The 23,160-nt window shown below is 43.2% G+C and overlaps 2 protein-coding genes across 2 annotated transcripts; one reads left to right on the top strand and one right to left on the bottom strand.

The window, feature by feature from the left end:
- Positions 1–845: 845 nt before the first annotated feature.
- Positions 846–12,334, bottom strand: IK (IK cytokine). The gene is made up of 20 exons (XM_081206427.1): positions 12,201–12,334; positions 11,231–11,297; positions 10,097–10,189; positions 9,283–9,342; positions 8,512–8,679; positions 8,315–8,429; positions 7,276–7,346; positions 6,982–7,028; positions 6,705–6,868; positions 6,488–6,596; positions 6,014–6,053; positions 5,428–5,647; positions 4,928–4,946; positions 4,703–4,780; positions 3,904–3,985; positions 3,589–3,646; positions 3,040–3,128; positions 2,710–2,818; positions 2,063–2,097; positions 846–1,156 (listed from the first exon to the last, which is right to left on the bottom strand). Exons 1-20 carry the CDS (start codon positions 12,214–12,216, stop codon positions 1,129–1,131), a joined length of 1,668 nt encoding a protein of 555 aa, XP_081062553.1. The 5' UTR covers positions 12,217–12,334; the 3' UTR covers positions 846–1,128.
- A 649-nt stretch (positions 12,335–12,983) lies between these two features.
- Positions 12,984–18,455, top strand: NDUFA2 (NADH:ubiquinone oxidoreductase subunit A2). Its single transcript, XM_081205927.1, has 3 exons — positions 12,984–13,143; positions 16,629–16,735; positions 18,245–18,455. The coding sequence occupies exons 1-3, from the start codon at positions 13,037–13,039 to the stop codon at positions 18,334–18,336; spliced, it is 306 nt and encodes a 101-aa protein (XP_081062053.1). The 5' UTR covers positions 12,984–13,036; the 3' UTR covers positions 18,337–18,455.
- The last annotated feature ends 4,705 nt before the right edge of the window (positions 18,456–23,160 follow it).

The raw sequence follows: 23,160 nt of genomic DNA, 5'->3' as shown, positions 1-23,160 counted from the left end.
ACCACTTTGCCCACCGATTGCCAAGAGTGGGACAGGCACCCAAGCACCTGTATTATCTGTCATGTATGCCAGCCCAAAAGCCCAACTGTTCGTTGAATAATAATAATAATAATTTATTATTTATACCCCGCCCATCTGGCTGGGCCTCCCCAGCCACTCTGGGCGGCTTCCATAAAAACCAAAAATACAGTAAAATATCACACGTTAAAAACTTCCCTGAACAGGGCTGCCTTAAGATGTCTTCTGAATGTCAGGTAGTTGTTTATCGCTTTGACATCTGCTGGAAGGGCGTTCCACAGGGCGGGCGCCACTACCGAGAAGGCCCTCTGCCTGGTTCCCTGTAGCTTTGCTTCTCGCAATGAGGGAACCGCCAGAAGGCCCTCGGCGCTGGACCTCAGCGTCCGGGCAGAATGATGGGGGTGGAGACGCTCCTTCAGGTATACTGGACCGAGGCAGTTTAGGGCTTTAAAGGTCAGCACCAACACTTTGAATTGTGCTCGGAAACGTACTGGGAGCCAATGTAGGTCTTAATTAAAATTATTATTTTTAATTAAACTGTATCCAAATGTTTCCTTTTCTTCTCTGCAATCTGTTAGTATTCTTATAAACACTCCCCTAGAGACATTAATGAGCTGGGAGTGAGGAGAAAAACGTAAAGACACTGCAGAACATTATTGATTGACATCATATTCTAACGATCAACTCAAGAAAGGCTTGTCGTAATGCTTTTAATAGAATGAAGAAATCATTACTTTCCAAAAGCAAATACACCCCCCACTCCATCATACTATTCAAGGAAAGTGTAACTGCATTACTGTTTACAAGAAAAGAAAAAGATCAAAAGGTTTGTAATACAGACATCAATAAGAGATTTTATTGCACCTAAAAGGATTACAAGCCACAAAAACCTAAAGTACAGGCTCCCAGCGAACAGGCACCAGTGCTGCCAATACAGGACAAGGAGATGCGGCAAGAAGGTTCCTCAGCAGACTCAGCAGTTGCCCTTTGTGCTTATATGCCCAAGACATGATTCTGAGAGCTTTGTTCCAGAGCAAGAAGAAGATCTAAACACTTCCATCAAAGCCCCATCTCCAATACAGCTGAAGGGGCCGGGCGTTCACGGTAACTTCAATATTTTGGTCTCTTCACCTCAACCCTGAAAATACAGACATTTTATGAGACACATAATACAGAAGAGTCCAATACAGAATACAGCTTGCAGGAAGTAAAATTTACAATCAGTGGGACTTCAGCACTAATTCAACTCTTTCAGGCTTGTACTCAAATCCTCAGAGTTGCACTCCATCACAGAAGCAGACATGCTCACTAATGCGAAGAATCTGCACTGTGTGCAGTAATACATATCACCTTTTCAAGCCATGAAAACAAAATATGGCCTTGCATAACCTCAGAGATGGTAGCATGCAAAGTTACTAAAACATACAAAAGAATCCTCCTGGCAAGTGCCTTTTCCTTCACAGCTAACAAGTACTGCAGAGACAAGGCTTCTGCTAGAATGCAGTTACAAGCAGAGCATCAGAACTAAAGGACCAGAGAAGAGCTTCAGCCTTTGTACAAGGCTGACATGGTGAAGACTGAATGGGCAGGTAATTTCAGTGGGATTGTGATCTATCAGCACCCGCATATTGCCAGCAATAAAACCGTAAAGGGGTGGATAAAATAGCAGATAAATTGCATGGGCAAAACTCTACAGAGTACAGAGATGACAGAATAAAGGTGAGGCCCTATTTCAGTTTTATGTGCACCCCATAGTTAATGAATCATAGTTGGGGGTCTGGACAATTGGACTTGTGAAACGTGTAATTTGGCCTCACTTTTTAGGAATGTGAAAAAAAAATGCATGGGTCAGAGCAAAAACCTTCAAGGCGAATATTCCCCAGTTCATACATGCTGAACCTTCACCCCCTGGATCACAAGACCACCAAAACTAAGTCACAGCACTCCTTTGAAGACCCATAAGGGCAAGTGCACAGCAGGGAGTGGACTCTAGGAGTAGCACTCATACAGCAACAGATTCTCAAGTAAAAGCATTTCTACTAACCCATCAGCCTCCAACTTCTTCCTTTTCTCAATGATCTGCAGAGAAGTTAAAATCAATGCATTACAATTACTGTATTATGTATACAGGGTTGTATCCAAGGACATAATTAAGTTTGCGCAAGGACTTCCACTGGCACAACAAAACTCCCTCCCCCCCCCCACATGCCTCTCAGATCTGTTCAGTAGCAGGTTTGGGGGCAGCACTGGCAGAGGGCAGTTCCACTGCACAAACCAAACCACTTCATTACATATAACCCACAACTTTTAGCAAAGGAGCATGCAACAACACGTAACAGAAAAAAACTGGTTTCTAGCAGGCTAGATCAGCATTTGATCTGTTACGCAAGGGAAAGCACAGGAACAGTCTACAAGTTCTATAGGGGGAGGCATTGTTTTCCTTGCTGGGCTTCTCAGCGATAGAATAAACAGGACCATAGAACAACTTGGGAATACTGAAGACCAATACACAAAGACGGAGAAAATATATGCATGTGACTGAGTAAGCTGGCCAAAGATCCATTCTCCTCTTAATCATAAAATAAACTCAGGAAAGTGTCAGTGGTACTCTGAATAAAGTTCTGAAAAAACTGCACATTAAGATGGGAAAAGGGGATATAACTAAAGAGTCATTCTGCTCAAAATGCTCACCGCACTGATCTTTTTCCACTGCCGATCCAACTCTGCTTTGTCATTGGTCTCCTTGAAACGACGTGTCTTACGGCCTTCAGACATCTTAATTCCATACTGGAAAGCCGCTCTAGGATAAAACAGCAAAAACTCTAAAATGGAGGTAAAATTCCTTCAGCAGGAAGGCTAGGTTCAAAAAAGCCTTCCCATGGTCTAAATATACATTCCCACCAATGTTACAGGAAGCAGCTGACTTGTAGGGTTCTCCCAAAAGGCTAAAATGTTGGACCCGCCATAACCCACTGCTTCTGCTTCTCCCATTCTTACCCTCAGGACAAGTGGCAAACTTACTTGGGCAGAGCCTCTTTGTTATTCATGTACTCGCTATATTCTTCTTGTGTGTCAAAGTCCCAGCGACCAAGGGGTCCCTTTTTATTTCCCTTGAGGAGAGAGGAAAAAAATATAAACTTAATGTATCCGTGTAGGAGAACCATATTTCTGCAGGCCTCCCTAAGAAACAGCAACCCAAAATTCCACTGGACTCCCCACAATTATCATGCCAAGGAGGAACGTTTAAGACCACGCTGACCCTTGCTATAAGAGTGTTCTACTTGGAAGGAGGTTGGTTGTTATACTGAGGAGCACCTGGGGTAGGGGCAGGATTAGTCCCACACACGCAGCCTGAAGCAGTAGAATCAAATCTACACACTTCATTCTGCCACAAGCCAGGCCAGAGTGTGAGGAGCTGCCACCACACCGTCCAATGGGAAATGAGTGTCATGTGAAATCTTAGGCAATCTACACTTTAGGAGATATCACAACTAATAATATTCCCCCCAAATATCAGCCCCACCCCGAAGTAGAAATGCTTATCTTGAAGCTAACCAATTGACAGTTTACCTGATCCATTTTGCTGTAGTCTACTTCTTCATCACTATCCACAGCCATGTCATCCATGCTAAAAAGAAAAGGGATACGATTGGAAGCTCTTATTTATACTTGCAGCCCCAAGTCTGGATAATTCCAAGTTTCACCAATTTGCAAAGACTCCAGATAAATATAATTAGCTTGCCAGTGAAGAGGAGTACTTAATTACAAATACTGCAAACAGCTGCCCTTAATATTGTCCACTAAATATTAGGGTAAAGCAAGAAATATCTTGCTTGGCTTCATGTGGTTCCCCAAAACCCACATCCCATTTCGAGGAATACTTACGTTGCAGGGTAGCATTCAGCATAGCTGTTTGACATCCCAAAGAAGTCGCCCAATTGCTTTTTGTCTTCAGGCTTTTTTAATGTGCCCAAAGTTAAGGGAAAATATAATACAGGCATATCTAGGGTCAGAAAGCATCTGACATAGGAAAGTGTTGTCACCCAAAGTAATTGGGGAGTTTAGATCTATATGAGATGACAGGAGAATAGAAAAGAAGCAGTCCTTAAGAGTCAGCCAAGTCCCTCATTTCTCCTTAGCAAGCCAAGGAGTTAATGGCCCCAAAATTTGATGGTAAGAGATGGACCCTCCCCACTTATTGCTCCAATTCTTCATCTATAGCAGCTACTTCTTTACGGACACCAGCAGCACATGAGGCAAGTTACAGGTGTTAGGGAATACCTTTTCCCTACACGTTTGTCTCACTGTGGTAATTAAAACACTCTACCATGTTAGTTCAAGGCAAGGAAATCTTCCCATCCCATCTTGCTCTCAGAAGCCAATAGCCAGCAGCTTCTTGGTCACTTGAAACATACATGGATCTCAAAAAGGAAAGATGGGGAAAGGATCACCTATGAACAACAACTGAATACTTAAAACGAAATGCTTCTGCTTAAAGGACCAGTGTCTTCTGGAGCTTTCCCAACTGCACAAGAGGAAAATATCACCTTCAAATGAAGGTCTGAGCCTAGAGCGAGAGACAATTTTCTATAAAAGAGGCTAGTAAAGATAAATCAAACAGGCAACTGTAGCCATTTGCACCCAGTACCAGCACACATTTGTATATGCATATAAAAAGGATATGATTCTGGCCCTTCCCAGCCACCTGCTCCAGCAAACTTCTCATTGATTGATTTAATCAACTCTTTGGCTGAGCCAGGTCCTGGAAACAGTTTCATATGAAGGTTAAGAAAGAAGCATACCTTTGGTTCAAAAGAACCTTTTATTTTAATGTACGAAATGGTTAAAAGTTAAAATGTATAAAATTGTGAAAAACCAATTTAATTTTTTAAAAAAGAAAGAAGCATACCTTTGTCGATATCAATGGGCTAAGGAGGAAAGAAAGAGCACATTACTCTAACATGGCAACTAAAAAGCAAGATGAACATCAGTCTTTTGTTGAGAGAGGGTGCAGTGGTGCAGGCCTGTTAAGTGCTAATTCTTCTCCATACATACAGTATACTCCTCTGCCTTCTCTCCCTTGCCAAAATATTCATCCTGAGCCCAGACTGGAAAATCTGCACCATTTAACACAGTCTCAACTTATTTAAAACAAATCACCAGTATCAAATTATCCCTAACTCTAGGAGGATTTTATAACCATTTTATCCCAGTAGTGTTTGGGTGCCAGGCAAAAACATTCCTCTTCTTCCAGCTGATTAAACCAGCTATGGCCTTTTAAATGTGGTGATTATTTTTTGTTTGTTACTATGTTGTGTATTTTTGTGTTTTTATATTGTAACCAGCCCTGTGACCCTTGGAGGAAGGGCAGTATAGAAAGTTTTCATGGCCAAAGTACTGTCTGCTCACCTCGTCATCAGCTTTGGGTTTCTCAAAGTAGCTGTGCCTCTTCTTCTCCTCCTCACGTTCACGCTCTCTCTCTCGGTCGCGCTCACGATCTCTCTCATGTTCCCTGTCTCTCTCTCTCTCTCTTTCCCGCTCTCGGTCCCGTTCCCTGTACCTCTCACGCTCCTTTTCTCGTGGCACTTTTGCCGCAGACGGCACATAATCACCAATGTCGTCAAAAATGCTTTTTGCCAAAAAGATACAAATTAAAAAGGCATGAAACATAAATATATACTAGCCTCAAAAACAGTAGAACATTTCTTACAGGCTCCTTGAACAAATTACTCTGTCATCAATCCTGCTACCAATCTGATGGAGCCCATGGTGGCTTCTTCTTGCTAAAATATTACTGTTTCCTGTGCTCTGGGAGAGTGATAAGCCAAAATCAGCCCACTTACTTTTTCCCTCCCAAGGTCTGCTGGAGGAGCTTTCAAGACCTCTCATTTCAACCAAGTAAGAGCTTCTCGTCAAGGGTGCCAAATGCAATTAAAAGGAGTCTTGCTAAAACCCTGGAGCATAATCCACCCAGCAAAGAAGGTAGCTTATTTACCTCATATCTGCTTCTGGAGGTTTCTTTTCATCTAGTTTTCCTACAAACAGAGAGAAATCAGAATAAACCTACTTCTGTATTCATGTTATCTGTTTCAGCTTTGTTGTCTTAGGAGGGGATAATGAAAACACTATACTGCAAGATATATGTGGCATCTGTGCATTGCGGCATGTGAAACTACATGCTTGACAGTTGAGGTCACTCAGCTTGTGCCTCTTCACCTGCCGAAGAGGCAAGAAGATGCAGATTAAGTACAGTTCACCCTAATTTCTCCCCATTTTAAGTGGTTTCCTCAACTAGGAACTCACCCCTGCAGGGTAAAAAACAACAGTAGCATCAGAATTCTGATAAGCAAAACTCTGGTGTCTCCCTGCCATTTGTTTAATTTGCACAAATTTTAATGCCCCTTGTGCTTATGGGAAAAGATCCCGTCAGATCCGTATATCCCATCAGATCCCAAAATACAAGGCCCACCTTTGTCTTTCTTCTTCAACTTTTTGTTACGAGTGCCTTGCCTCAAGTAGGAAAGAATCTGGGTCAGTTTACTGATAACGATGTCATTTGTAGTCAGTGTTGTTTGGGCCTAGAAGGAAAGTCAAAGGTATCAGACCCCAATAGATAATGTGTGCCTCATCATACACACAACAAGAAAAGCACCTGCTCATTCAGAGAAAGCATTCATAATTTATACCTCCATGGTAGGGCAATCTGCCTTGCTTCGGATCAAGGTGGTAGGGATATCTGTGTCTGCATATTCATCATCAAGATCCACCACATACGCCATCCTCCCTGGCAGGAAGAGCTCATTTCGCTCATATGCCTTGCTCTTGAACAGCATTCGGTAGATGTTTCGACCTAGGAAGGATGGGGATTTGGTGACACTAGAATATTTCAGCTACTTGCTCATGGTACCGTGATAGTCACAACATTGCAACCAAGGTTCATAGAACATATATGAACATGCCTACCCAAACGAGTCTTGAATTCAATTTTGTTTTCTGGATCTTCATCTTTTCTAAAAGAGAAACAAAATGAATAGATCTAATACGCTTCTTCTCTAGACTACATTCTCTGTTAAGCTAGAACAGGCATAGGCAAACTCCGGGCCTCCAGATGTTTGGGACTACAATTCCCATCATCCCTAGCTAACAGGACCAGTGGTCAGGGATGAAGGGAACTGTAGGCCCAAACATCTGGAGGGCCGGAGTTTGCCTATGCCTGAGCTAGAAAGTCACAAGCCAGTTTGTCTTGTTACCACTTACTTGGTTTCTTTTTGGGGCTTCTCCATCAGTTCCTCTTCTTCCTTTTCTTTGCTGGAAATCTCAGCACGCACCTGACCACAGAGAAATTTTCTTCAAAATGCTAGCAGAATCCCAAAACCCAACAAATTGGATAAGCTTTAGATGCCCTTTATCTTACACGTTGGCAAAGGAATGTATGTTGCTCTGGAGTTACCTGTGTAGCAGTATCAATTGGTGATCTACACAGAATATATGAACCTGATGTTATTTGTATGAGACTGTGTCAGTGTTATGTTACTGCTGGTTTTGTTACTAATTTGGGGTGGGTGTGATTTTTATCACACCATGTGTGCTCTGTATACAATGTATGTTGGAAAACTCAATGAAGACTTTAAAAAATGCTACTCTAAACTATAAATAATTTTTAAACAATATTGTAGCTGAAAAACAAATCAACACTACTGTTTGTTTGTTTGTTTATTTATTTATAATAGCCTTAATCTCTTCAGGAAGAGATAAATTACCAGAATAAGGTGGAGGCTGAATAAAGTCAAATTTCCCCCACCTGTTGCTTTATTTGCATCTGAAAAATACAGTCAGTGGCCATTCAGACAGAGGAAGTACCAGGTGACCACATATATGAAGTAGTTTATCTTATGCAGTTATAGGGCAACTGCATAGCTTAACAACCAACAACAATCTCTTAACAACCAAATCTCTAGCAGCCAATAAAAGACACTGGAGATTTATGAAAGACGTTCTTCAAAAAAAGCATTGCAGAAAATTAATTAGCTCTTAAAGCAGAAAGCATAATCCAGAGTTATTCCAAAATTCCAGACAAGTTTAATACTACATAGATTATCATAGTGTTCTTGATCAAACAGAAGTAAAAAATCCTTAAAGGGACAGATATTACATATCAAATAAGGAATGGTGGCAAAGGGAATAGCAGTTTAGCTATCAACAACATGCATTACTGGAGATCTCACTGAACACATGGGGAAGAGGTTCTCAAACATGAGAATTGCTCATTTACTATTGATTGTATCATCTGGCTTACCTTCTGTAGCAAAGCAAAATCCAGACCCTTCACCAAGTGAGTGTGCTCCATGTCACCACCCAAGAATTTGGACTCCTGAATCAACTGCCGCCTCTTTTCTGCAGCTGATTTGTCCCTAATGCAATAAAAAGAACTCCATGACACCAGAGCTACATTGCATTGCAAAGCAGAAAGGCAAAAACAGTGACTGCACTCACGCTTCTGCAGTGGGTCCCACTGCCCTGTAGTTAGCAGTTGTGCTGATCAGCTCTGTTTCCTCGTAATCCTTGTTGACACCATCTCTTCTCTCCTTTGCACGGTCCCTGTATTTCTCAGCCAGCTCCCTCTCTCGCTCAATCTCTTGTTGGCGTAGCTTTGCATAGTAGCTGGCGTGAGAAAAACAAACCGATTATCACTGAAATATTCAGACCATGGTATTATAAGAGAATTCCCAGTTCTCTTAACAGCTTCAGAGATAATAGCTAGAATCGTGAAGGCTTGTCTCTGGCATCTCCAGTTAAATGCCTTTTTTCTGGATCCTGCCTCCCTGAAGTGATGGCACATGGCTACAGGTTTTGTAGACATGTCACCAATACTTCATGCTCAATGATTTCAAAGGCCACAGAAAGATCTAGTAAGATCAAGAGGATAAGCAATACCCCACCAAGCTCCAAGTGAATCTGAAGTCACAAGTGTAATCTCAGCACTACAACAAGGGTAAAAGTCAAGATGGCAGAAGCACCGAAAACTAAGTTTCCAGGTATTTCTGAAGATGTCCATTACCACCACTATACAGAAGGTAATTCAATGGGGATAATAAGGCACAATATTTCTTTTAAGGTCAACTAATCACTGGGTATCCCTCTCTTAGCGAGGAGACAGCCAAGAGCCTGACTTTTTCTGGCAGGGTTTTTATTTAGGATTTTCCCTCCACATTAAGGAAACACCAGGGCCTTAGGAAAGCTTTGGATCAAAATCTCTCAATTTACCTTTTCTTTTTTCTCCTCCGAGCAGCTGGATCTTCATCTTCATTGTACTCTCTTGGCATCCTAAACAGGAGAAAAAATTGTGCTCACAGAATGCCCAACTTTGAGACAGTGTGCTAGGAACATGCTTGGGATAGGTCATTTCATGCCATTTAATAAAACAACTAGCTCATTCAAAGGAAGCCAAAGGTGATCATGAAAGCCTTCCGAGTAAGAGTTTTGAGGATACTTTAAGATCTGCATATGGATTTCGATAGCTAGGTAGCATACTGGCAAAACATAGGAGCTGCAAAATCCCCAAAACAAATTTTGCCCCAGTCATATATGGTAGCGTTCTCTCAGTCTCTGCCCATCTCATTAACAATTTAGGATAATACTATCTTATCTCTCATTGCTGTAAGGACTAATATAATTGTATGTGAAATGCTTTGAACACTCAAAAGCAGGAGTAGCCAACTTGATGCCCTCTTGGTAGCCAACTCCCATCAGGCCTAACCAGCATGGCCAATGATTAGGGTGATGAGAGTTATAATCCAGCAAGATCCAGAGGGCACTAAAAACAATACTGCTGCTCTGAAGTGTTATATTATTGCCAAGCATGATCACTATTGTTTTAAGACCAATGTATTAGCCTCATTAGATACCTAATTCTCAATTTAGTTTCTTTCTATTTTGTGCCCAAATTATACAGAATACACAAGCTTATGCCAAAACTAAGTACTGAATAAGTATGTACCAGCTGACCAGGGGTGGGCGGGGGACAGGGAGGAAGACCTCAACAAAGTTTTGTTAAGTAGTACAGAAATTACATGCTTACTCATGATGGCGAGATTTGGAAGGTGGTGCAGATGTTGGAGCTGCTCGTGGGGTCATAAGAAGTTTTCGGAAGTCTTCATTGGTCAGTTTAGATCTAGAATAAAAACAATTGTGATTTACTGCCAAAAAAACCCCCACAATACTTTATCCTGCCTTCAACACACCATGGTACAAGATTTACTGAAGGACAAAAACTTTCCAAATTCCATTTTATGATACGAAATAATCAACATGCTTGTATGGACTGAAAAACCTCTGCAAACAAAACAAAAAAACAAAAACAAACAGGCTATCCCATGGGTAGGCAAACTAAGGCCCGGGGGCCAGATCTGGCCGAATCGCCTTCTTAATCCAGCCTGCTGACCATCTGGGAATCAGCTTGTTTTTACCTGAGTAGAATGTGTCCTTTTATGTAATATGCATCTCTGGGTTATTTGTGGGGCATAGGAATTCGTTCATCTTTTTTTCAAAATATAGTCCGGACCCCCACAAGGTCTGAGGGACAGTGGACCAGCCCCCTGCTGAAAAAGTTTGCAGACCCCTGGCTATCCTGTCCTCCTCCATTGATTGAAGAAGGAAAATTAGCTGATGGATGGTGGGACAGTGGTGGGTGGGAGGGTGCAGAACAAAAAATGCATTAGGGCCACTGCAGGACACACTATTGTTCCACCGTGACTTGGTAGTTGTACTACCCATGATTCCCTCATCTACACTGGCTAGAATTCCAGTTCTTATCCAGTTCTTTTGGTACTTTGCAGTAGTAGTGGCATGAATCCAGAACTTTTCAGTAGTCTTGATAGCTGGGCTCATGGCTGCCAAGACCCCTTATCCCAAACGACATGCTGCATCTTTGTATGATGCTATGGACAATCCCCTGATCCCACCTCCAGTTTCAAGTTCAGGACTGTCCATGTGGTTGCCTTGGGATTCACTATCCCAGCACAACTGGTAGGATATTCCCACCCCTCCCCAGCTCTAAGGTAGAAAAGAGAAGGATGGGCAATCCTTGAATCACCCTTGCTGGAAGCCAGTAATACATTCACCACAGTGAGTAGTTTAGTGACACTTGGACAGCAGCAATGGTAAAAACAGGATGCTTGAACCAACACAAAACATAATGAAAAGTTCTACTCACTGGTGAAAGGAATGAGAATCATCCACCTCATGGCCATCTGGGGCCAGAGGATTAGAGAACGGCTCACCTGGAAAGAAGAAAAAGAAGTGATTCCAAGCCAATGCGATACACATGCTGCGCTGCCAAACATGTAAACACACCATTTGCACAGATTATTGCAGGGTTTTCATTCAGAAATGAAACCACCCAGAGAAAAACAAACAAACTAACAATGAAGATGGAACTTCAATGTGTTAGAGAGACTGCACATTTGCAGCTCTGCAATTAGTTGTGTGACCAGCTGCTATCTCTGCTGCAAGGAAGCAACTGGAGACAAAGTTAGCAAAGAGCAGGAGGCTCTAACAGCAGGAGTGAGGAACCTACACACACACACAGTGTTGAACTACAACTTCCATCAGCCCCAGCAAATATGGCTAACGGCAAGAGAAAAATGGGAGTTGTAGTACATCAGTGCCTGGAGGGCTGCAGCGTTTCCCCCACAGCTGCTCTGGATTGCCACTGCCTACCCAGGTTAGGATCGCCCCCTTCCTTCCCAGCCACCCCGCAGATTAAGCCCCAGGCAATGTGCCACAGGCGCAACTAAATTCATTTATCTATGTGCCGGTATTTCACAAAATGTAAAAACAACACAAAACCCTCAGAGCGGTTTACACAAAGGTGAGGCGATAAAATCGAGAAAGATTCACAACCCCCCACTGAAACGTGGGAAGGGTGAGCGCGGCTGTTTTCGGCAGGCGCCCCAAAGGGGGACACGGCCAAGGCGCCGGCCTGGTCTCAAGCGGCAGGGAGTTCCGAAGCGCCGGATCCACGGCAGCGGGCCTGACGGGGCGCCGGCAACTCGCGCCGATTCCGGGGGGCGCGTGAGGGGGCGAGGCGGCGGCCGAGAAGAAGACGAAAACGCTCTCTCAGACGCGGCCGGTGCCTCAGCGGGCAACTATATCCCCCCCCCGCCCCCTCCGGAGACACTCACTCTCCCGCTCCGGCATCTTCGCTCTCGCCACGGGTCTCGGCCTGAGGTAAAAAGAAACACGACAACAACGCAGTGAAACCCCTTCGCTTTTCCCACAAGGCACCGCGCGGCGGAAGGAGGCGGGGGAAGGGGCACGGCCTGTGACCCACAACGCCCTGCGCGGTGATCGAGAATAGAGAGAGAAATAATATGATAAACCTGTCTGTCATTTGTCTCAATAGCAAAATTCCGGGTTTACTTGGGAAGCCACGTATTATTATTATTATTATTATTATTATTATTATTATTATTATTATTATTATTATTATTATTCCCCTGGCAGGAGGTTGGGGCGTGAAAATTGACGCTGGTTATCCACCCGGGAATGTAGCATGCTTACCAAGAAGATAAGCAGTTCCTATTTCTTCTGACTTGGGCTTTATTTCATGTGGTCACCCGCCACCCTCAACACAAACACTCACATTTTATTTTTTTGAAAATAGCCTTGCCAATCTTAATTAATGGATATGCATTTAGACTCGAGCATGAAACCTTGGGTTTCCAATGGGTTGGGTCGGTCTCTATTCAGCCCTAGGGAGAGAGGCGTCGGGCGGGGGTAGAATTAGAAGTACCCGCATTGCACCTTTGGTGTATCACTCTATTTTTAAGTCTATGGTTCGGTGCAGCCGATTGATTGATTTACCCACAATACCGCGCGACACCCCAGAATAACTTTGCATAGCCACGCCCGTCGCCTTGTGCTGATCGGCCGCGACGACGACAAGAATAAACCAACGGGACGCGCCGATTGGCCCCCAGGTTCCGCGTCGGGGAGCGGGGGAACCCCGAGTGCCAAGATGGCGGCCTCCTCAGCTGCGCGGGTCGTTCAGGGCGGCCTCTCTCGGAACCTCAAGGAGCTCCGCATCCACCTCTGCCAGCGCTCGCCGGACAGCCAGGGGGTCAGGTACGCGAGGCGAGGGGAGGCCTTTCCCTCCCCTGACAGCCCGGCCTTTTCCGCTCATTTTTTTAGAAGGTTGCCGCTTGATAGGTCGTGGGGGGGGGGGCAGATGCTCACAGGCAGCTTTATTATAATATTTAATAATAATAATAATAATAATAATAATAATAATAATAATAATAATAATAATAATAATAATAATAATAATAATAATTTATTATTTATACCCCGCCCATCTGGTTGGGCTTCCCCAGCCACTCTGGGCGGCTTCCAAAAAAAATATTAAAATGCTGTAATACATCAAACATTAAAAGCTCCCCTAAACAGTCTGGTAGTTGTTGTTCTCTTTAACATCTGGTGGGAGGGCATTCCACAGGGCGGGCGCCACTACCGAGAAGGCCCTCTGCCTGGTTCCCTGTAACCTCACTTGCAATGAGGGAACCGCCAGAAGGCCCTCGGTGCTGGATCTCAGTGTTGAATAAAGTAATTGAAATACTTTATTGTCACTTGTGCAATACTTTATTGTCACTTGTGCAACTTGTATACAGTGAGATTACACGAGCACCCCCCACTCAGCTCCCTTAGTCTTAATTCCCCTCGTTTACTGACGCACACCCACCAAACCCGAAAATCAGTTGCCCTGCTGTTATCTTTTCATTCAGCAGCCTAACAGCCCACGGACAGAAGCTGTTCTTTACCCTGTTGGTGCTTCTATATCTTCTGCCTGAGGGCAGGAGATCAAGAAAGTGCTGGCCGGGGTGTGAATCATCCCTGAGAATTTTCCTCACTCTCCTGAGGCAACGTTCTTCCGCTATTTCATCCAGCGGATTCATGGGACAGCCCATAATATCTTGTGCTGTATTCACCACCCTCTGTAGGCACTTCCTGTCAGTTGATGTCAAACCAGAGTACCACACCGTGATGCAGTAGGAAAGGACACTTTCTATTGCGGACCGGTAGAAGGAGATCATCAAATGTTGATTGACATTGTTCTTCCGCAATACTCTGAGGAGATGGGGTCTCTTTGGGGCTTTCTTAACCCCCTGGATTGTATTTATTTTCCAAGTAAGGTCTTCAATGAGATAAACTCCTAGGAATTTAAAGGAAGAGACACTCCACACAGCCCTCCCCGATGTACAGCAGGACTAGTTCTCCTCTCTTCCTCCAAAAGTCCAACACCATCTCCTTTGTCTTGCTGATATTAAGGTGCAAGTTGTTCCCTAGGCACCATGTAGATATTTTTTGGACCTCCCCTCTATACGCTGATTCGTCTCCACCTGTTATTAAACCTATTATGGTGGTGTCATCTGCAAACTTAATAATTGTAGTAGACAGGTCAGATGATACACAATCATATGTATACAATGAATACAGGTAGGGACTTAGCACACATCCCTGTGGTGTGCTAGTGCTGATTTTTAAGGAATTAGATGTTACATGTCCAATCCTCAATGTTACTATCATATATTTACTTTGCTCATGTCCCTCTTTTTTCCCTTTCAGGGACTTGAAGCGGCTTAAGAGATAAAAATTAAGAACTACTAAATAAAAATAGGAAAAGCAATAATTAAAAACAATTAAGTATTCATAGAATCATAGAATTGTTAGCCTCTCTCTGTTTCGCAAGGTGAGGTTAGCTGGTTTGCTAAGGGAATGGGGGGCGTCAGCATGAAAGGCAGTAATAGCGGTCATTAATTGTCCTTTTGCGTGTTCACATCAAACGCTTGAAAAAAAACTCCCAGAACAAGCCATAGTGGACTTGTACTCAAAAAGGAATCATAGAATCATAGTAGGGTTGGAAGGAATCCCAAGGGTCATCTAGTCAACCGCCTGCAATGCAGGAATCTGAACTAAAGCATGTGTGCTTTATCTGAGATTCCTGCATTGCACAGGTTCGACTAGATTGATAGAAGTGTGTGTGTGTGTGTGTGTGTGTGTGTGTGTGTGTGTATTACAATAAAAACAGCAGAGCACCAGCTTTAGTACTAGGAATGGACATTGGTTTTGATTCACAAAAGTAAAGGTAAAAACCATATTGACTAATAAGGAAAAAAGCCCAAAGGGCATATTATTTTTATTAGTTATTAAATTTGTATACCACCCTTTATATGGATAACAGGGCAGTTCACAGCACAAAAGTAAAAGATAAAAACACAAAATATTTAATAAAACAAGAACAAAAACCATACAAATAACCCCCACATTTTAAATGATAAGGGATGTTAATCAGCCAATATTAATATTAGAAGCAATACCTTTACAAGGCCAACTCGTGCTTTTATGGGGGGGGGAGCGGGAAGAGTAAAAAATGAGGTTCCAATAAATACTCCTATCTTGACAAAGGTGCTGTGGGTGTCCTAACACAGATTATGGTAATTTGATTTGGATGTATCCAATAGGTCAACCCACCTTGAACACTTTATTGTGATAGCAGCTAACCAGCTGAGCAGAGAAGCCACAAAGCCAAGTCCAGTGCTGTTCTAGTTACTATAAAAAAATTCCTTCCTGTAGCACCTTAAAGACCAACTAAGTTAGTTCTTGGTATAAGCTTTCGTGTGCATGCACACTTCTTCAGATACACTGAAACAGAAGTTGCCAGATCCTTCTATATAGTGAGAAGGTGGGGAGGGGTATTACTCAGAAGGGTGGTGGGAATTGGAGATTGGCAGATAGCTGAGATGAGCCTGTTGAGGACTCTTAACGACTGTAATAGGTCTTGCAGGAAAAGGCAAGGGGTGAGAAGGTGAGAGATGGCTTAGTCATGTATACCTATCTGTAACTGTTCTAGTTACTGTTATATATACAGTATATGCCACTGAAGAAGTTTGCTAAAGCTTGAACACATCTGGTATCATCAGGATATACTGAACATTACTGGATTATATTAACCTCTTAGGCTACTGGGAAAATTGTAGGAAAAAATGATATACAGTCAAACCTTGGTTCCTGAATGGCTGTTTTCAAACATTTCAGCTCCCAAAGCCGAAAACCTAAAAGTAAATGCTCCCGGTTTTCAGACTTCGTTGGAAGCCGAACGTCCGATGCGGCTTCCGCTTGAGTGCAGGATGCTTTTGCAACCTATCGGAAGCCGCACCAGATTATGTTCGGATTATGTTCAATGAGGTTTGACTGTACTAGTCATATATTTTTTTCACACCTTGCCGAGCTTTAGCTCAATTTTTTAAACTATGTTCATGGGAAACTGGGTTTTTAAGAAATTTGTAATGGTCGACAAGCTGCCCTGAAATACAGTGTACTTACCACTACAACTCTGGAATTTTGTTGGATGTGTTTGGAGCACACCCAGTTGTTTCAAAAATGGCAAGACTCCTGGAACATGCCCCCCAAACCCTGTGCTCCAGATAAATATAGGAAATATTCTCTGAATGTTTGGCACTTGAAAGCCACTATCTGTATCCTGCTGACTTTTCATGAAAGTGTAGAAGACCCTCAGCCTAATGCATGCTGGTATGTTTGCTTCTTCTTTGCAGAGATTTCATTAAACAACATTATGTGACTTTAAAGAAAGCAAATCCAGATTTCCCTATCCTGATCAGAGAGTGCTCAGATGTGCAACCCAAGCTCTGGGCTAGATATGGTGAGTTGTGGGGGGACGACGGGACGTATGTTACAAGTTTGCTATACAATTAGGTAGAAATAATATGTTGGACAGTTCAAATAGTAGCCTTTCCTTGAGGAATAAAGCTTTTCAGCCCTGCCTGGATTTTTATTGTTGAAGGCCACTAGCAAACACTTCTCGGACAACTCCAGCCCAGTAAGCCACTTGCGTTTTCCCCCCACAACTGCTCTAAATCTGCTCTATAATGGTTTCTCTCCTAAACAAATAGATTGTGCTGGAAAACATTTCCATTGACAGACAACAGAAACCTTGGCAGTTTTTTCAAATGTTGGCTGGTAGCTTACATGAAGAGCTGACACTCTCTTCTGATAGAAATATGTGTCCCCAGGGTGCTTTCCCCCCTGGGTTTACCTTTTAGAATTTTTAAACAAGAACTGTTTTTTTAAAAATCGAGTTAGAATTTTTTTGTTCACGAGAGCTGCTTTTGTTGGACGAGGAAATTGCTGCATCTCTGTAATGCAGAAGGGATCAAGAGAAAAATGGATAAACTTAAGACAAGAGAGTGGATAGAAATGGTCTGTGGCTGCCAGAGAGGAAACTTAATTGAGCACATGGCCTATGGCAAATAATGAATTATCTCCCTCTCCGCCCCCCACCCCACCCAAGGGCTCTTGTTTCAACACTTATCCCACTCATTTTCTTCCAAAATAGGTACTTAAGTTTAGGAGCTGCTGAAAAAAATCAACAGCTTTAAAGTTTTAAAGTAAACTTAGCTAGTCTTGACTTGATTAAGGCTCAGGCCCCTGACTTAATATTTCTGATAACTGGCACCATGAGGCCTCTTTACTAGTACTTTGCCAGATACATCTAAATAGAGAATAGTGGCATGGAATCATATGCTTTAACTGACATAGTGTCAGTTCCTACAGCAGACTAGAGTTCCCAATAGCTAAAGTAGCTGAGGACTGAGGTGATAGTGAAAACCTTTCTTCTAGCTTTATCTGATGTGGCAGCTTTGATGTCAACTGGGTAGTCCACAAAGTGGGGGAGCTAAGGATGGACCTGCTGGCCAAATCCTGTTCCCCACCCCTGAAGCAGAAGTGAATGTCGGCTCTTCTGAAAAGCATTTGTTTTCACCAAGTCTGTGCTAGTGCATCCAAAAGCAGTTCAGGTTATAGGTGGAACACATCCCCCTTGGGCACTGCATTTCAGTTTTTAATGTAGTAGCTTCCTGAAAGTAGAAATCCCTGTATCCTGCATTTGTCTGTGCAGGGCGTTTTGTTTCCTAACACTGCTTGTCAGTGAAATTGTAGGAAAGTGAGGCTGCTATGTGTATGCATTTCCTGAGTTTTACTGCTGTACCTACATTTATATCTGTGTATAGTAAAGCAGAGCATGTCTAAAGGGAGCTGTTAGCAGCGTAGGTTGCAAACACATGGTGGCTCAATCAAAGTGTCTGAAATCATTTTTTCAAATGAAAACAGTCCATGGTATATGCCTTTCACACAACTTTTGTGTTTTCCTCAGCGTTTGGCAGAGAGAAGAGTGTACCACTGAATAACCTAAACGTGGACCAAGTTGCCAAAGCCTTGGAGAATGTTGTTAACAGCAAAGCATAAGGAAAACAAATGGCAACTGAATTTGAGTCTAATTCCAGATGTAGATCACTTCTATGTGTAACTTGCATAAAAAAGAATTCAACTTAGAAAATAAAGCTTAAGTATCTTGTTTAAGCCAAGATAGTCCCCTGTAAATTGATTCTTTTCATATTGTTAATCTTTGCACACCCAGTGCTAGGCTAAAGAACAGTTTAGAGAACAGTAAACATCACAGAATAAGGCTTCTCTAGAAGTGCCAGGGATATTTACTTTTACCACTCTTCAGAAAAACAAGAAAGTGTTCTTCATGGAACTTTGAAGTGTCAGGCATAGCCCTACTGGCTTTAGCCCAAACGTAGCAGAGTTTTCCTGCACAGCGAAGAAGCTAGTTGCGGCAGTAATGACTAGGCAGCTAGACTCAGAAGAACTATTTACAGGATTTATTAAAAAGGAAAAATAAAACCAGCAGAGTTTCTGCATACAAATAAAAGCAAAATAAATCCTATCGTTTTTTCTTTCTCTCTCTCTCTCATAACCATACACAGCACTTCTAACTCCTAACACACCTCACATCAAACTGTGCTAGCAATCCCTAGATAACAGAGTTGAGTGCTGCTCGTTAACCAATCAGAGCGAGTAGTTTCTAGGTCAAGCAGACCTGGGCTTTCTGCCAAGAGTAAATTGACACCAGCTGGAGTTAATTGGTGAAGCTAGAATCTGCAAGTTTCCCACGAGAACCAATTAACAGAAACTGAAACCGAAACTGAACACCCCCTCACAGATTCTGCTGAACAATTAACACCAAATACACCTATGTAGAAGATCATTTTTCCAGCAAACCTAAACCCTTGCACATTCGCTTGTTCTTTATCTTTGCCAATGGTTTAGTTAACACATCTGCTACATTTTCTTCACTTGACACATAAGTACAGGTGATTACATTGTCTTGTACACAGCAACGTACATTTTGGTATTTTACAGAGATATGTTTGGAACGCGATTTGAAACCCTCTGTTTTACTTAATGTTATACAAGCTTGATTATCAATGTAAACTTGTACTGGTTCTCCACAATTTACATTTAAATCTGTTAACAAATGCTTGAAATAAATCACCTCGTTGCACAATTCACTCAATGCGGCGTACTCTGATTCCGTTGATGACACACTTACAACGTCTTGCTTGCGTGACCGCCAGCTGATTAAAGCTCCACCGACCATTATAACTAGTCCTGTGACAGATTTTCTATCTGGCAAATTTCCCCAGTCACTATCACAGTAGCAACTCAACATTTCATCCTCTGAAGAATTTAATTGTAACATATAGCCAATTGTCTGTTTCAGATACCTCAGAACTTGTTTTACCCCTTTCCAGGCATTTAGTGTGGGTTTTGAGACCAATCTACTTAATATGCCTACTGCGTAGCTAATATCAGGTCTGGACCACTGTGCTAGATACAATAAACTTCCAATTACAGAGTGATATACATCAGGATGTTCAAATTCAGGACTCTCATCTGTATGAAGTGTTTTTATGAAACCTGGATCCATAGGCACCGCTGCCCCTTTGCAATCCTGCATCCTGTATGTAGTCAGTAGTTGTTTAACTTTGTTCTGCTGACTAATTAGGCAGCTGCCATCTTGGGCCCAGCACACTTCCAACCCTAGATATGTCCTAACCGGGCCTAAGTCTTTTGTACACCCACCTGCAGCCTACAATCTTTGCCCCCTCAGGCGCTGCTACTGGTGTAAAAACCTTGTGCTCATTCAGAGAGGACATCTCTTCCTCCATTGCCTGTTTCCAGCGCTCTGCCTCCTCTTTTGGTAACTTTAACACCTCCTGAAAACTCTTGGGTTCTGCACTTACACTAAACACATTTGCAGTATCAGGAGAAAAACGCACTGGAGGCACTCCTTTGTTTTGTCTTTTAGATCTTCTGGGAGAAAATTTTTCTTCTGACCCACTTTCCTCCTCAGAACTACGACCTCTCTTTTGTTGCTTAGCAACTGGTCTCTCACTTTCTTGAGAGCTCTTGTCTGAACTTTCCTCCCCCTCAGACTCTGACTCTCTGTGTCTACTTTCAGAGTCATGAAGCTCCTGGGAAGGTTCAAACCAAACCTCAGTATTGGCATGTAGTCTCTCCCAGCCACTATGTTCACAGAAACTGGCATTCCTGGAGATCACAATGCCATTTGTCCCTTCAGCAAAGCGGAAACCTTTTCCCAGCTCCTGGTAACCCACAAACACTAACTGTTTGGTCTTAGGATCTCCCTTCTTTCTCATTTGTTTCGGAATTAATACCCAGGTTTTCGATCCAAACACATGCAAGTGGTCAATTTTAGGTTTTTTCTGAAACAATTTAAAGTACGGGGTTGTACCTATTGTTTGATGAAAGAGCCTGTTTTGGAGATAACACGCGGTGAGCATGCTCTCCCCCCAATAAGACATGGGCAAATCAGCATCATCAAGCATGGCAAACATCATATCTTGTAAAGATCTGTTTTTTCGCTCTGCAACGCCATTCTCCTCAGGGGAAAAAACGTTCGTTTTTCTATGCCCAATGCCACGCTTTTGTAACCAATCTTTAAAGGCATTTGACATAAATTCGCCACCTCTGTCCGTCTGAATCCTTTTGAGTTTAACAGACAGAAATCTTTCCACGGATGCCACCCAGCCTTTAAACTTAGTGAACACGTCACCCTTATTTTTCATGGGAAAAACCCAAGAATAACGCGTGGCGTCATCCACAATTGTTAGTGAAAAACGCGATCCACCCCTGCTTACAGCAAATGGACCAATTACGTCCATGTGAACCAGCTGTAGCGGTGACTCACTAACTCTGTCACTTCTGGGGTAAGAGACTCTGTGGGTTTTAACCTTTTTACACACATTACAATCAAGGTACTTGTTACAACTCTTTAAATTACCCCCATCAGCCAATTCAGACATTTTTAGTACACTTTTCCAGCAAGCATGCCCCATTTTCCTATGCAATAAGTGCACACAGTTGTCATGTATAGCTTTGTTATTCACTGCAGGCTGAGATTTACTGACTACTGCTGCAACTTGAGATCCTGCTTTAAGCCAAAACAAGCCTCCCTCTGACTTAGCAGTGCCTAAAATCTCACCAGCCTTCTTAATAATGCAACTGTCTCCTTCAAAATACACTTTAAACCCAGCTTTTAGCAAACAATCTACAGACATCAGATTGCTCCTTAATGACGGCACACAAAGTACATTTTGCAGGCATTCACGAAGACAAGGAACAAAAACTGCACCCCCCGAAATCACTTCGGAAGTACTTCCGTCTGCTAGAGCCACCTGGCTGCGCTGTGCTGAGTTCTTGGAAACAAACAATTCATCTGAATTCACGATGTGGCGAGATGCTCCCGAATCGACCACCCAGACCGCTTGTTTCTCATCAGCAATCTTGACCTCGCCGGTCACCAGCTGAGCCGACTGTTTTCGTTTGAAGAATTTCTTTTTACGCTGCTGCTGCTGCTGATCTCGTCTCTGCTCCTGCACCGGCAACTGAGACTTGACCAACTCCGGACATTGTCGTTTTAGATGCGCTGAAGACCCACATCGGAAACAACGCCTAACAGCAAACGCTGACTCCTCACCAGTACGCTGCTTTTGCTTCACCTCTGGCACGGCATGAGAACTCCTTCCAAACCGCCCACCAGTAGAAGCCTCTGCAGCCAACGACCTTTCTTGCCTCTTCTGCCATTCTTCAATCAAACGCCCAGTAACGTAACTGACTGATAAATCACGCTCCTGCATGCCTTCTAAAGACAAAACTAAATTATCCCAGCTTTCCGGGAGAGAACTCAAAATAATAGCCACCTTCTCCTGCTGGTCTAATGCACAGTCTCTTTCCTGTAGCGCAGCAAACTTTAACTGTAAACTGTGTAGGTGTTCCTGCATTGTAACCCCAGGCTGTAACATTGCCTTGTACAATGCCTTGCGAATGAACAGCTTGGAAACCGCTGTCTCACGCACATGGAGTTCTTTAAGTGCTTGCCACACACCTCTAGCTGTCTTGATTCCCCTCACATACGGCAACTGGGAATCTTCCAGCCCCAAGACAATTGTGGCCCTTGCTCTTTGGTCTTTATCGAGGTCTTCATCATCAGGCTTCGCAGGAAACTTACTCACCACTTGCCAGAGACGATCCCTCTGCAGCACTGCCTGCATGCGTTCCGACCACAGCAAGTAATTGGAGTCATTCAGACGCTCAAAAGCCATCTGACCTGGTTGTGAGGCCATCTTGAGAGCGATGTCCCTGGAACCCGGAACCAGCTACTCACGACCACCGAGAGAGAAAACAGGAACCACAGCACCCAGCACTCACACGCTGCAGCTGTTGTCCTTGTGTCCACTGCGTCACCAGCTCACCACAGTCAGGAACCAGCCACTGTCCATCTGCTGCACCGACAGGAACAACAACTTCTGGAACTACTGGAACCAACACTGTTGATGCTGACACCACCACAACTCAGGCTGGAAGCACAATGCCCATAACCTCATGGAACTTTGAAGTGTCAGGCATAGCCCTACTGGCTTTAGCCCAAACGTAGCAGAGTTTTCCTGCACAGCGAAGAAGCTAGTTGCGGCAGTAATGACTAGGCAGCTAGACTCAGAAGAACTATTTACAGGATTTATTAAAAAGGAAAAATAAAACCAGCAGAGTTTCTGCATACAAATAAAAGCAAAATAAATCCTATCGTTTTTTCTTTCTCTCTCTCTCTCATAACCATACACAGCACTTCTAACTCCTAACACACCTCACATCAAACTGTGCTAGCAATCCCTAGATAACAGAGTTGAGTGCTGCTCGTTAACC

This window comes from Podarcis bocagei, assembly GCF_964188305.1.
Source record: "Podarcis bocagei genome assembly, chromosome: 8".
Taxonomy (NCBI): Eukaryota; Metazoa; Chordata; class Lepidosauria; order Squamata; family Lacertidae; genus Podarcis; species Podarcis bocagei.
This window is presented reverse-complemented; position numbering and strand designations above follow the sequence as displayed.